The sequence below is a fragment of the Manis javanica genome, chromosome 5 (assembly GCF_040802235.1).
Source record: "Manis javanica isolate MJ-LG chromosome 5, MJ_LKY, whole genome shotgun sequence".
Classification (NCBI taxonomy): domain Eukaryota; kingdom Metazoa; phylum Chordata; class Mammalia; order Pholidota; family Manidae; genus Manis; species Manis javanica.
Window position 1 is genome coordinate 110,842,102 of NC_133160.1, and position 15,384 is coordinate 110,857,485.

The 15,384-nt window shown below is 36.2% G+C and overlaps 1 protein-coding gene across 5 annotated transcripts in view; it reads right to left on the reverse strand.

Annotated features, from left to right (window-relative positions):
• Positions 1-15,384, reverse strand: part of FRAS1 (Fraser extracellular matrix complex subunit 1) — a 445,842-nt gene that overhangs the window by 94,048 nt on the left and 336,410 nt on the right. For all 5 annotated transcript variants that reach the window (XM_073237418.1, XM_073237419.1, XM_073237416.1 and 2 more), the window contains 4 exons: positions 14,530-14,562; positions 6,946-7,077; positions 5,735-5,860; positions 3,514-3,761 (listed from right to left, as the gene is read on the reverse strand). In XM_073237418.1, the coding sequence (XP_073093519.1) occupies positions 3,514-3,761; positions 5,735-5,860; positions 6,946-7,077; positions 14,530-14,562 (539 nt within the window). The remainder of the gene's footprint in view (positions 1-3,513; positions 3,762-5,734; positions 5,861-6,945; positions 7,078-14,529; positions 14,563-15,384) is intronic.

Below are 15,384 nucleotides of genomic sequence, written 5' to 3' on the forward strand. Positions count from 1 at the left end.
ATCTCTTCTTACATTTATTGGATCTATGGGTTCTTCTTCTAAAATTCATGTTAATATTTCCTATTCATTTTTCTTCTGGAATATCTTTTACTTCTTGATCTGCAGACATTCTTTACATTTTCTTTGATATTTTTGGTTATGTGCTGCAAATATCTTTTTCTAATTTGTAAACTGTTCTCTGTATTATGATGTATTCTCGGGAACATAAATTTAATTTTGATATGTCAAATTTATCAATCTTTTCTTTATAGTAAGCACTTTTTATTTCTAGTTTAATAAATTCTCCCTTTTCCCAGTATCATAAAAATATTCACCTATATCCTACAAAGATTTGTAAAATTTTTAACTGCTTTAAGTACTTGATTTGCCTGGGGTTAATATCTGTGTAGGGTGTGAGGTAGTGATACAAGTTCTTTTTTTTCCCATGTGAATAACAGACCCATGTTTTAAATAGTTCCTCCTGTTTCCACTGATCTCGCTTGCTATGATCTGTTTTATACTGCAGTCCCAGGTGAGGGTCTGTTTCTGGACTTTCTATTTAGTATATTCCTGTGCTACACTGCTTTAAATAGTGCATGTTTATAATAAATCCTGATATCTGAAAGGGCAGCCCCTGCCCTCCTTCTTTCTTTATTTTTCCAGAATTTTGGCCCTTTGTTCTTCCTCATATTGTACAATCAGCTTATCAAGATCCATAAAAAGTCCACTGGGCTTTTGAATGGAAAGTTCACTTTTCAGGAGAGTTGATATATTTTTGATACTAAATCTTTCTATTCAGGAATATGGCACCTCTCATCATTTATTTATTGCTTTTTAAAATGTCTGCAATTAAGTGTTACAATTTTCCCTGTAGAAGTTCTGCTGGGTTTTTGTTAGATTTAGTCCAACAGATGTGATTTTTGCAATTCTATTGTAAGTAGTATCATCTTTTTAGTTACATTTACTGGCTTTGCTTATGTACAGCAATGACATTAATTTGATCTTCTATCTAGCCCCTTGGTAAATTCTCCTTTTATTTCTAATATGTTGTCGAGAGATTCTTGAGAATTTTCTTTATAGTCAGTCACAGCATCAAATTTCCCTATAAGTTACACATCTTTTGTTACATTTATTCCTAGATACATGTTGTGTAACGTTATTATAGATGGTGCCATATTTGTAATTATTGTTTTTTTGGCTGGTGCATAGAAATATTATTAGCTTTTTAAGATTAATCTTATAACATCCTCCCTGTATTATAGATGAGAACACTGAGCTACAGAGAGTTAAGTAACTTGCCAAGTGTTACTATGCTAGTAAGTAGTAGCTTATCCAGTCTAACTACAAACCCATCCAGTCTAACTACAAAACCCATACCTTCCCTGCTGGTTTACTTGCAGTGCATAACAAACTATGTCCAGGAAACTATCCTTAAACAGCAAATTATTTAGAAATAAACCAGGTGGAGAAAGACAAGTATCAAATGATTTCCCTCATTTGTGGAGTATAACAGCAAAGCAAAACTGAAGGAACAAAACAGCAGCAGATTCACAGACTCTTAAGAAAGGACTAACGGTTATCAAAGAGAAGGGGGTAGGGAGGGTGTGTGGGAGGAAGGAGAAGGGGATTAAAAGGCATTATGATTAACACACATAATGTAGTGGGGTCATGGGGAAGGCAGTATAACATGGAGAAGACAAGTAGTGACTCTGTAGCATCTTACTATGCTGATGGACAGTGACTGCAGTGGGCTGTGGGGAGACTTGATAATATGGATTAATGTAGTAACCACAATGTTGCTCATGTGAAACCTTCATAAGGTTGTATATCAATGATACCTAAATAAATAAATAAGCAAATCACATAGAATCCCATTTTTGCCTTTTGTTTCTTCCAATGTCGTGTCACCCTCTTGTAATTAATGATACTCTACTTAAGAACAGGCTCACCTACTCCTATCCCTTTATATTCTGTTCCATTTATGACTAACATTTCAGGTGACTTTTCCAACCTTTCCGGTTGTTCACTGAAAACTCACTGCCTATGCAGATCTGGAAGAAATTCCTCCATGACACTAGATACAAATTCTTCTACGACCCTCAAAGAAAGTTAGTATATAACTTACCTAAGCCTTTAAAATATGCTATGCTTTAAGCAGGCTACAATAGTTCTTTTGGAGTCTTTCTGCTCTAGTGGGTAAATTCATACTCAATCAATATCTGAAAATACTTGTTGTCAATCGGCTTGCAGTTTGATATGCAGCTTATAATATGCAGTTAACGGGCAGGAACTGTTCCTAGAGTGCTATTTAGGTCTGTCAAACATTTTTCAAGCCTTGGTGATCTATTGATTAAATCTGTATTCATACATTTTTATGAATTCATGAGTTTCACAGGATTTAAAAGACCATAACCTATGGTAAAAATCACCTGTCAATTAAAAAAAAAATCAAAGCTGTTCTGAAAGTATACTAGACCCATGAGAAGAATCGGGGTGGAATACAATTTCCCATAATTTAAGAAAAGACAATTTGTGAAGAAAATCTGTGCAAAAGCAATTGAAACAATTGTTCCCAGGCCAATGCTTTATCTTACACGCTACTATTTAGGACTAGATTTTATAGCCAGACTCCTTACCCCAGAAAAGGATTACTTAAAACACTATAGGTGAGATCATTGGTTGGAATTTTTATTAGTAAAATTAGTAAAGAAAAAATTCAATACTTGTATTGATTACCATTCAGATAGTGATTTCTTATTTTCAAGGTACTTGTCAAAATACTCATTATTATGTTTACATAGAGTTCATCTACAACACACATACTGAAAAAAAGATTAATTATCCTCAATATCCGTAGCTCCAGGTAGAATCAAAGAAGATGATTAAAATACCAGGATTGCTTATCAAGTTAAGGCCAGATGGGGGCAAAAAAAAGAACTCTTAGAGACCCTGAATCTACCCTTGGTCACCTAAACACACCCCTTCTTTTGGGGCACAGGATAGAGGGTGAGTCAGGAATCTTGCCTGGAAAGTCTGGCAGAGAGGCAGTGCCAAGGGAGTGTGCCAAGATTCTGTCTAGAGCTGGACCTGAGACAAAAGCTGGTGAAAAGTGGGCTTCTCTCAGTAGGCCATGAAATACCACTACTTATTAGTCATTGACCAGATTCTTCTAAAAATGCTGTTTCTCTAAATAATATTTATCTAAATATTTCCCCTTTGAAATATTATAGGAGGACCTTTAAAAAATGGAGATCTGGGCTTTAATGATGTTGGAACTGTTTCCTGTTGAGAGTCATACACTGCTAAGCGTACTCATTGTGTTTTCATCAAAGTTTTGCTCATTTGCTTGTTTGCTCTTGAGACATTGAGAGCAGCCAGAATAAACAGAATAAAAAGAGTAGAACTATAGGGAAGTTGAGGAAATGGCTTCCTTATATGGCCGTATACCTAAAGCTGCAAATATTCAGCCATGGCATTGCCTTCTAGTCAGCAGTCAGGGGTGCCATGGAGAAGAAGACAAATGTAAGAACTTACAACATAAGCAAGGTGCGACCTGGTGATTTCGGCTGTGCTCTTACTAGCAACCGCAATGCTCAGAGAGGCGCCAGCAGCCAGCCTCGGCCCCTGGCCCTCTGACCCCGACACCTCCACGTTCACTTCCACAGTTGTCACTGAGATGCCATCTGACACTGAGATCTCCATGCTATCTTCCCGGGCAGAGGAGCCATCATGTAGATATTGCAGAACATTTTTCTCAATATCCTCATATGTGAAAGTATCACCTTCCAAGAATAAAATTGCAAAACCAATTACTTCTGGGAGTAACACTTTTCATTTACATAACACCTTTGCTTTCAGGACTTCAAGTACAGAGGATCATGAACTCTGGGAGTTGTAAGCTAATTAGTCTGACCCTCCTACCCTCCCCCATATAGGATTTCCTTTACACCACTCTTGAAAAGGGTTATTGAGACTGTCTGTCAACACTTCTCAAGGTGGGAGGCTCATTGTTTTACAAGGTAGCTAATTCCTCTAATTTTTTTAAAGTTCTTAAGCATATTAGGCCAAAATCTGCCTCTGTAAGGTCCAGTCATCATCTTAGTTCAGAGAATAAAGGACAGGCCTCTATTCTTTATGATAGCTGTTGTAGAATCTAATCTTGATACTGAAAATTTTTAAAGAAAGTTAAGAAAATAAATTATGTCTGATGAACCTGTATAGGTCTTTGTTTTAAAGGGAAGTATAAGGTTTTTTTAATAAAAAAGTCAAAAATTGAAAAATATATTTGAAGTTAGAGACCCAAACCAAGTCTAGAGTACTAATCTATGATAGATTTTATAGGTGTTGTGTGAAAAAAAGGTCAAGGTCTAATAAGCTTGGGGAAAATAGGTTTAAACAAAATTTCAAATTAGAAATATTTTTAACTGTAGGATTTATTAGAATTTTAGAATCTTCAATGTACAAATATTAAAGCATCTCAAAATTGTTTGGTCAATGGAACCCCTTTTATGAGAAATGCCTTTCTCTTAGTGCCATGGGCCCCAATGAGTCTACAGAGCACAGTTGAGAAATTTGGTCTTCCTGGATGTTATATGCAACTCCATTTCCTGGTAGATTGTTAGCTCTAATAATTGGTGCAATTCAGTAAGGATAAAGAATTTATTCCTTCTCTGTATTCATCTTCTAAGCCTTCTCTTTCAACACTGAGTTATTGTGATTTACTGTTGCTAGTAGTATTGGGCCTCAAAAAAGAAAGTAATGAATCAGTATTTTACAAATATCTTTAGATATCATATATTAATTACACAAATATAGGTAAAATATAATATTAGAAAAACTGAGTATTTCTTTATAAGTGTTAATGCTCCTAAAGTAGTTCCCTTAAGGAAGATAAGAATCTATTCTAATGATAGCTCATTTGTTCAGTAAATTTTTAATTTTTAAATTAAGCTGCCTCTGTGACTCCCAAATGCCTATTTGTCATTCTTACAAATCTGATCTATCCTCACGGTCAAAGACTTGATTCCTCCTTCTGCAGGGGTATTCAGAAGAATGCATTATTACATGCCTATTAGGAATTACATACAGGTTTTGAGATAGCTGAATATAAGCCATCCCCAAGTGACTATTGAAAGGAATAATATTCACTTTGGTATACAATGGCTGATGATTAAAACATTAGATTTAGTGTGTCTTCATACTTCTCTATACTTTCTAAACAATCAACAGGTATTTTTTTTAATAACTGGAGGAAGTGCAATAAATATTATTTTTGGAAATCTGATCATATCACCACATTGCTTCATTGTATAGATAATACTTAAATATTTTTCCTTTTTTAATGGATGAAGATACATGTAGGTTACACCATCAGAACTGCAGGGCTAAAAACACTATGAAGATCCACATACCAAATTAAGGGAGACAAATTCATCTCCATGAACAAACCACAGACAAGGGGCAGCTGACACCTCATTTGAGGTTGTTCTAAATGAATTTACTCCAGATTTCTGAAGTCAACCAGTTTCACCTACAACTTGAGGAAATAAACAGCTTCATAGTTTTGGGGCACAGGTGGTGGCACAAAGAAAGAAGACCCAAATATTTCAGCCAGTGGACTAAACACTAAAGGTTTTTCCTTTCTAATTAAATCCTCATAGTTTGTCCTGTGAAGTCACTTTACTTCTTGTCTGAGTAACAAAAAACTGTAGAGTGAGACCCCTCCAAGCAGGCCAGTAACAGAACAAACAGATACCTGCGGCCATGGGCCCTGGGAACTCAGCTGTGTACTTGAGGAGCACACCATGCTGTGGAGGCTTCCGAAGCTCAAAGAAGAGCTGTCCAGGTGCTGCCTCGGTCTCCCCTACTGCCACCTCAAGTCCTGCAGTCCGGAGAACAAAGCATGGTGAGAGGATGTGTGCATTAGCAACTGTATACTCTGCATACCTTAATACCACAGGCCAGGCTGAAAGCCATATTGTCGGTAATCTGACAGCTGTGAGAAAGCACTGTTTAGTTCCAGTCAACCACAAGAGTGAAAACTAATGATGCACTCACTTCCCAGATTACAACAGGTTCTTCTGAAAATTAACTTAAACGTAGGTAGTTCTGAATTCAGAACACCCTTTCTCTTTCATACAAATGCCAGCAGGGAAGCCCCAGTGTAGGTCAGTCCTGAGCCACTAGGGTAGATTTTCTTGCAGAAAATACTCCCAGAAACTGTTTTTACCTTTCACTGCTTATTTCCTTCTTTCTCTGAATCTACAGAAGAGCCAAGTTATTTTAACAATGGCTGTGATGGCCATCACAGAAGTGAGAAAGAGTAGGGGAAGAGTGACAGTCGTCTTTGTATATAGAGCTTGTTTATAAGGTGGATGGTAATTAATTTTAGGCTAGTATCTACAAGTAGAAACAGGATAAGGATATAGAGCACACCTAACAAAAATCACAATTTCCATTGTTTGCTTTTAAAATGTTCTTGGTAAAAGAATGAATAAAATTCTAATCAATAAGTATCCTAATAGGTAGAAAAGATCACATACAAAATAACTGGACCAACTAACTCTTCACTTCTGAAGGTTATTGTGATCTGTCATTTCTCCTGTCACTCTTTACCTTCTATATAGAAAACAAAAGCAGCCATTGAAACTGCTCCCTTCTCTTCTCTGCTCTCTGTTACTTTATATTTTAGTGATGGCAACAAATCAAACTTCTAGAGGCTGGGAAATAAATTCTGGATTGTATTCCATCACTGAGCATTGGCCTCTGAAGGTTTATTTCCTTCTCTCTGTGCTGCTGCTATTTACATGGAAATGGGCAGAGGGAAGGATATAGATGAGAATGGATGCCACTTCTAGAGAAGGAGGTCACTATGTTTTGGCAATCATAAAGAGGTTCGAACAAGGACTGTTGCTGAAATACGGTTGCATTTCCAAAGCCAGGTTTCTTTCAGCTCCCAGCTCTTACCTAGAGAAGTGCTGCCTCCTGGGCTGACCTCAAGCAATGGAGCTGTGACTCGGGACATGGGCGGCTGCAGATCAGTGGGAAGCAAGTGAATGGTGAGGACCATCTCTGGACTTGCGTGTTCTCCATCTGAAACTAGAAAGGGTAAACACACACATACACATAAATCATCTTGTAGTCTGGTTACCTTCAGGCTTTTTGCATAAATATGTAGCCAGAAGCCTTTTTAGATTACCTTAACACTTTGAAGAGATGCTTACAAATGAAAAAAGTAAGCAAGCAAATAAGATACTGTAAGCTATTCTAACAGATCTTTGCCTACCAGACAACAAAAAGGCTAAAGGACCATAATAACAAAGTCATTCTAAGAAGCAAGTTTCACAACAAGGTGATATTGATAAATGTTAGTGGAAAGGAAAGTAATACAAAATATGCACTCTTAGATGAAGCTGGTAAAGATTTTTATTTATGGAGTTACTTTTTGATTCAGTTCATTTTCCTAATGTTTCAGAAAAATATTTTCTTATAAGAGATTTCCTTTAGAAATGACATGTCTATGATATTTAGAAAATTGTAAAATAATTTGTTAAAAGTCCAGAAAATACCCATACAAACATCTCCAAAGGCATCTGTTTGGAAATAAGCAGACTCATTTTTTACTTGGTCATTATGCACGATACAATGAACATCAGACACCTGTGTGAACAAAACAACGACCTTAAGATTTTATCTTCCTGGATTATCTGACATCTAAGTGAACACTGATCTCCTCAGGGACAGAAAAAGAGAGTTGCCTGGCCCTTGACTCTTACTTTCACTTTCCTGTACCTCAACACACCCTCCATGCTCTAAAAACCAGGTTTGGAATGATATCTGTATCATGCACCCATCAATGTATTTATCTGCACATTGAGAAAACTGTACTGTTGATTATCTTAAATGTCTGATATATTTTCATACAGTTAGTCATAAGAGACTTCTGGTTTCTTTTTTCACTTTCTTCTGGACTTAGTAACAAGTCAGTAGGAATCTGGCCTCTTTTTAAGCAATGTAAAGCATTTCTCATTGACTCTTAGTAATGATTCCACTCAGGTTTTAAATTTATCTTTTCCTTGAAAAAAGGTATAAAAGAAAAGGCTGGATTTTATAGGGTGCATTTTGTGTCCTAGAGAAGTCCAGAAATAGCCCTGCTGAAGGAAAGAAGACATTATCCCTGTGAGAATAAATGTTTTATGGTCTGGTCATTCAGTCAAATGTCAAAATCATTGCTACTGCTTCTTTGTTTATGCTCAGTCTTCTCCTCTCTGGATCATCAAAGATAGAGACAGATGATTCTTAACTTTTGGGAATTTGAGGACAAATGCTGAAACTTTCCCATAAATTCCAGTGGACGCAGGATTCTCTGAGGTGCCTGGAATCAAAGTTACATATACACAATGGAATATTATTCAGCCATAAGAAGAAAACAAATCCTACCATTTGCAACAACACGGATGGAGCTAGAGGGTATTATGCTCAGTGAAATAAGCCAGGTGGAGAAAGACAAGTACCAAATGATTTCACTCATCTGTGGAGTCTAACAACAAAGCAAAACTGAAGGAACAAAATAGCAGCAGACTCACAGAATCCAAGAATGGAGTAATGGTTACCAAAGGGAAAGGGGTTGTGGAGGATGGGTGAGAAGGGAGGGATAAGGGGATTAAGGGGCATTTTGATTAGCACACATAATGTAGGGGGGCAGGAGGAAGACAGTATAGCACAGAGAAGACAAGTTGTGACTCTATAGCATCTTCCTACGCTGATGGACAGTGACTGCAATGGGGTGTGTGGGGAGGACTTGATAATATGGGTGAATGTAGTAACCACAATGTTGCTCATGTGAAACCTTCAAAAGAGTGTATATAAATGATACCTTAATAAAAAAAAGAACCCCTATATTAGATAAAAATAATAATTGCAAAATAGAATTTTACTTTATTTTTTGTATTTTATATTGATTTTGTTTGTAAGTGGGGGTTGGGGAACCTCAGGGAGACTTCAACATCTTTACTTAACAGAGGAGGAAAGGAAAGGCCCTAAAATTTAAAAAGCCTTGGTCAAATCATATAGCTGTCAGTGTGACCAAGGTACAGCTTTGCCTCTGAAAGTAGATGGAAGAAAGCTATGTTCTGATACATGTTAGAAAACTAGAAAAGATAAAGGGGGCATAGGGTTTTGCAAGTAAATATCAGAACTTATCATCAAAATGTCTGTAATTACATGTCTAGCCCTCTATGAAACATTTCTGATTTCTCTGAGAAACACACTGTTTCTTGGGGTCAGCTCCCTCCTGCAGGCACCATTCTCCTTGGGTGTCTTCCTTGCTCAGGATGGTTCTGTACAGTGTCTGCACTTGTCTTGAACCAGCCATGTCAGGAATATCAACTTTACTTTTCATCTCAGCTGATTAATCAAGTGAGCTGTTCTCCCTCTTTCTGTGAGGTAATGTCAGGGCTGGGCTTGTTGCTGCCTTAGTTCATTATGTGCCCTATTTAAAGTTCTTTCTAACAAAACTCTCCTAAAGGAGATGGCTTCCTTCCAGTCAGATTCCAAAAGTTTCCCTCCTTAAAAAAGGACACTCTTGCACCCTCAGAACAATTAACTCAAAATGGATCATAGACTTAAATATAAAATGCAAAACTATAAAACTCCTAGAGAATAACACAGGAGAAAACCTAGATGACCTTGGCTATGCTGAGGCCTTTTTAGATAAAACACCAAAGACACAATTCATGGAAGAAATAACTGATAAGCTGGACTTCATGAAAATTTAAAACTGCTCTACGAAAGACAATGTCAAGAAAATAAGACAAGCCACAAACTGAGAGAAAATGTTCACAGAAGACACATCTGATAAAGGGCTCTTATCCAAAAATGTACAAAGAACTTTTAAAACCCAACAAAAAGAAAACAAACAGCCTGATTAAAAAATGGGCTGAAGACCTTAATAGACACCTCAAAAAAGAAGATACACAGAGGACAAATAAGCATATGAAAAGATGTTCTTCATCATGTGTCAGCAAGGAAATGCAAATTAAAACAACAGTAAGACACCACTATGCACCAATCAGAATGGTCAAAATCTGGGACACTGGCAGAATGAAATGCTGATAAGGATATGGAGCAAAATGAACTCTCATATATTGCTAATGGGAATGCAAAATGGTACAGCTCCTTTGGAAGACAATTTGGCTGTTAAAAAACTAAACATACGCTTACTATCTGAAATAGCAATTGTACTCCTTGGTATTTATCCAAAGGAGTTGAAAACTTAGGTCCACAGAAAATTCTGCACACAGATGTTCATAGCAGCTTTATAATTGCCAAAACTTGGAAGCAACCAAGGTGTCCTTCAGTAAGCTAAGGACTTATGCCTGTAATCAGTATGGCTAAGTAAACTGTGGTACATCTCAACAATGAAGTATTATTCAGCACTAAAAAGAAATGATATATTAAGCTGTGAAAAGACACAGAAGATCCTTAAATGCACATTACTAAGTAAAATAAGCCAATCCAAAAAGGTATATTGTACAATTTTACCTACATAACATTCTGGAAAAGGGAAAACTATGAAAGACAATAAAAAAGAATAGTGTTTGCCAAAGGTATGAGGTGGGGTGAGGGAGATGAACAGAAGATTTTCAGGGCTGTGAAATACTCTGTATGATATTACAATGATGGATAAATGTCATTATACATTGGTCCAAGCGCTGGAATGCACACCGAGAACCCAAAGTAAACTATGGGCTTTGAGTGATTACGTGTCGATGTACGTTCATCCTTAGTAAAAATTTTATCATTCTGGCGAGTGATGTTGGTAACTGGAGAGGCTATGCAATGCATGTAAGAGGGTAGGTGGTATATGGGAAAACTGTACCTTCTTCTCCATTTTTTTGTAAACCTAAAACTGCTAAAAAAAAAATTAAGTCTTTAAAATACATTTTTAAAAAATCACTCAACAGTTTATAAAAAAGGAACCTCAGGCAGAAATAAGACAAACTAATTTAAAGTCAGCCCAAGATCTATTTCCTTTATCCTGTATAATAGGTTCGAGGATCATCTAACTTAAAGCCCTGGAGAAGTTAACAGTTAACCTCTTCACCTATTCAAGCTTTCAGGTAAATCTGGGGCTTGGAAACCAAACTTCACCCTCCTATGCTACTTGTTTTTCATAGCCAACCCACAGCAGGCTAGACTAAACTAAATACCCCATACTCAGAATCAGAAACTTGTATTGAAATTCTGCTTCTACTGTTTACTAGGAGTGGAAACCTGGGCAGATTACTTACTCTAATGATCCTTAGTTTCCTCAGCTTTAAAATGCTGAAAATAATCCTTGTGCTTAGAAGGATTAAATAAGATAACTTGTATTGTAAAATGTTTTGTAAAATGTAAAATGCTATAATCTATTGTATATTATTACTCATGGTATGAATTATCTAGAAGACTGCTACAAGAAATAAGCTGATACTGGGTTCATATCAACAAGGACAAAACACTAGAAAAAGAAACAAAAGGCATCCAAATTGGAAAGGAAGAAGTTAAACTGTCACTATTTACAGATGACATGATACTATATGTAGAAAAAAAACTAAATATGCCAAAAAACTGTTAGAACTAATAAATGAATTCAGTAAAGTTGTAGGATATAAAATCAATATATAAAAATCTGTTGTTTCTATATACTAATGACAAACTATCAGAAAGAGAAAGAAAATAATCCTATTTACAATTACATCAGAAAGAACAAAATATCTAGGAATAAATTTAACCAAGGAGGTTGAAAGACCTGTACATTGAAAACTCTAAGACTTTGATGAAATAAGTTGAAGAGAGCACAAATAAAGGGAAAGATGTTACATGCTCATGGATTGGGAGAATTAATTTTGGTAAAATGTCCATACTTTCCAAAGCAATCTATAAATTCTATTCAATCCCATCAAAATACTAATGGTATTTTTCACCAAATAGGAGAAACAATTCTAAAATTTATACGGAACTACAAAAGACCCCAGATAGCCAAAATAACCTTGAGAAAGAAAAGCAAACCTGGAAGCATCATGCTCCCTGACTTCAATCTATATTACAAGCTATAGTAATCAAAAGCAGTATAGTACTGGAATAAAAATAGAGACATAGGTCAATGGAACAGAATAGAGAGCTCAGAAATAAACCCATGCTTATATGATCAATTAATAAACAAGAAAGGAGGCAAGAGAATAGAGAAGAGACAAGTCTCTTCACTGAATGGAGTTGGGAAAACAGCACAGCTACATGCAAAAGACTGAAACTGGATCACTGTCTTATACCATACACAAATATAAACTCAAAATGGATTAAAGACTTGAATGTAAGACTTGAAACTATAAAACTCCTAGAAGACACTATAGGTGGTAAGCTCCTTGAAATCAGACCTTGGTGATGTTTTTTGGATTTGAAACCAAGGCAAGAGCAACAAAAGTAAAAATAAACAAGTGGAACTACATCAAAGTAAAAAGCTTCCGCACAGCAATGGAATCCATCAACAAAATAAAAGGCAACCTACTGAATGGGAGAAGATATTTGAAAATCACATGTTTGATAAGGGGTTAAAACCCAAAATATATAAAGAATTCATACAACTCAACTGCAAAAAAACCAATCTAATTAATCGGGCAGAGACATTTTTGCAAAGAAGACATACAGATGGCCAACAGACACATGAAAAGGTGATCGACATCACTAACCATCAAGGAAATGCAAATCAGGGAGTGAGATATCACACTGCACCTGTTAGAATGGCTACTATCAAAAAGAAAATAACTACAAAGCATTGGTGGGAATGTTGAGAAAAGGGAACCCTCATGTGTTGTTGATGGGAATGTAAATTGTTGGTGCAGTCACTACAGAAAACAGTACAAAGTGTCCTCAAAGGATTAAAAGTAAAGCTACCATATGATCCAGCAATTTCACTTCTAGAAATTTAACCAAAGAAGATGAAAACACTAACTTGAAAAGATATATGCACCCCATGTTCACTGCAGCATTATTAATAATAGCCAAGACATGGAAGCAACCTAAGTGTCCATCAGTGGATGACCGGATCAAGAAAAACATCATATATATATATAAACTGTGGAATGGAATACTATTCAGTCATTAAAAGAAGAAAATTTTGCATTTATGATAATATGATGGACCTTGAGGGCATTAGACTAAGTGAAATGAGTTAGAGAAAGACAAATACTGTGTGCCCTCACTTATATGTGGAATCTAAAAAATGGAGCAAAAACAAAATGAAAAAAAAACTGAGCTCAAAGATGATTAGAACAGATTGGTAGTTGCTGGAGGTGGTTGTTGGGCATGGGTGAAATGGGTAGAGGTGTTCAAAAGGTACAAACTTCCAGTTATAAAATAATAGTCATGGGATATAATGGTGACTATACACCATATTGCATATTTGAAAATTACTAAGAGTAAATCTTAAAAGTTCTCATCACAAGAAAAAAATCATAACAACATATGATGACAGATGTTAAATATACACAAATATTGAATCACCATGTTACATACTCAAAACCAATACAATTTTATATGTCAATTGTATCTCAATTACCAAAAAAAAATGACACAGTACTAAAATTTACTGTTGATTCCAGTGTAACTTTTTAACCCTCGAAGAAAGGAAGGCCTGGGAATTTGAGGGAGGTGACTTTCCTGTCAAGATTTATCCCTACAGGAAATATAACAGGATGTATGGATGGCTGATTCTAATGGAATAGTCAACCCCAACCACAGATCTATTTGAGGATGCCATTTATAGTCAACCATTCTCACACTACACCTCAATAAGAAAGCTTGTCCCTGTGGTGCTCCACATGGTTGCCAGGTCTGACTCTGCTTTTACTTACTGGCACACAGCTTCTACTGCACTGCGAACTAAAACTAGGGCATTTAAGACTCTACACACAGCTTTCACGACTCACTCTCTGGGTCATAACACCTTCCCTCCAGCAGCAAGTCATTCAGTGAAAGGCTTTATTCAAGACGATACACAACCTCTTCATTAGCTAAGTGTCACATGAGGATGATTATGTGCCAGTCATTGTTATGGGAGCTTTACATATATAGTAATTATTATTTATTATCCTCATTGATGGAGGAGGCATTCAGGCACAGAGAGGCAAAGCAACTTTCCCAGAGCAGGCTGACCCACAGGTATCCAAATCCAGAGGCTAAGATCTTAAGCATTATTACCTTTTTTTTAAAAAAAGATATTAGGACAAGTTGAAATGGGGCTTAAACAACACTCATCTTTGTTATCTTTGTGGGGCTTAAACAACACTCATCTTTGTTATCTTTGGTGGACTATTTTTCCTAGGAACATGAAGTTAAGCTATTACTATTTAACTAGCCATGTGATTATTTTTTAGAAGAAACTTGTCTTACAAAACTTTTAAGTGGTTCTTAGAAAATAGTGAAAAGTAGTGATGAAGGGAGTTAAAAAGAAAGGACTAATAAGGAAAGACAAACTCAGTTTCCCAATAAAACTAAGATTAAAATGTTCACCTGTGAAGTGGAATTTCACCAATTCTGGGAGTCCTGAAAAAACAGAAAACAGAGAATCAGCAGACTAAACATTTGGGGGTCAAAAACAGATGGGGAAAGCATGACATAAGAGGCAGAGGTTAAAAAATAAAAGACGCTTTAATCTAAATTGTTATGGTTTAAGGAAAGATCACCAGGTAATTTGCTAATGTTACACTGAATTTAATGGTGCCAGCACTAATTTTAAGTAACAAAAAGAATGACTTAGTGGAATTATTTTATAACACAGCAATTAGACTGATTTATAAACATTCATTCAGATCCCATTTTACCAGTACATAAACTCCTACAAATTGGAGAATGTGGCTGATGTCATATATCACTGACAAGGCTCTCTGGTGGGTCAATTCCATTGCAGAACTGAGTGATGCCTGGGACATTGATTTACACATTGTAACAGTGTGAGAGATTTATCTTGTGGCATTTATCCCAAAGATTATACAGGACAGGGCTCTGCTCTCTCTGAAAAGGTTCTAAGAACTCAGGCGAGTATAATGGATACGAAAATAACTTCAACCATGGCTGACATGTTTTTTTTCCTCTAATCCCAAGACATCCTGAGTTTCTTGTAAAGTAGGTCTTAAAAAGTAGGGGTTAGAGAACCATGAACATTTTCATGGGCTATTAGTTCCCCAGTTACTAAACACTAGGGATACTCCTCAGAGGGGGCCTGCCCCTGCCCTTAGAAGTTTTCAGTCTAAATGAGGAATTAATCATTTTCTGAACAATTGCATTTATAAAAATAGTGGCAAATATTACTTTAAATGTTGGCTATAATTTAAAATATAACTCTAACTAGCAAACCCATGTTCAACT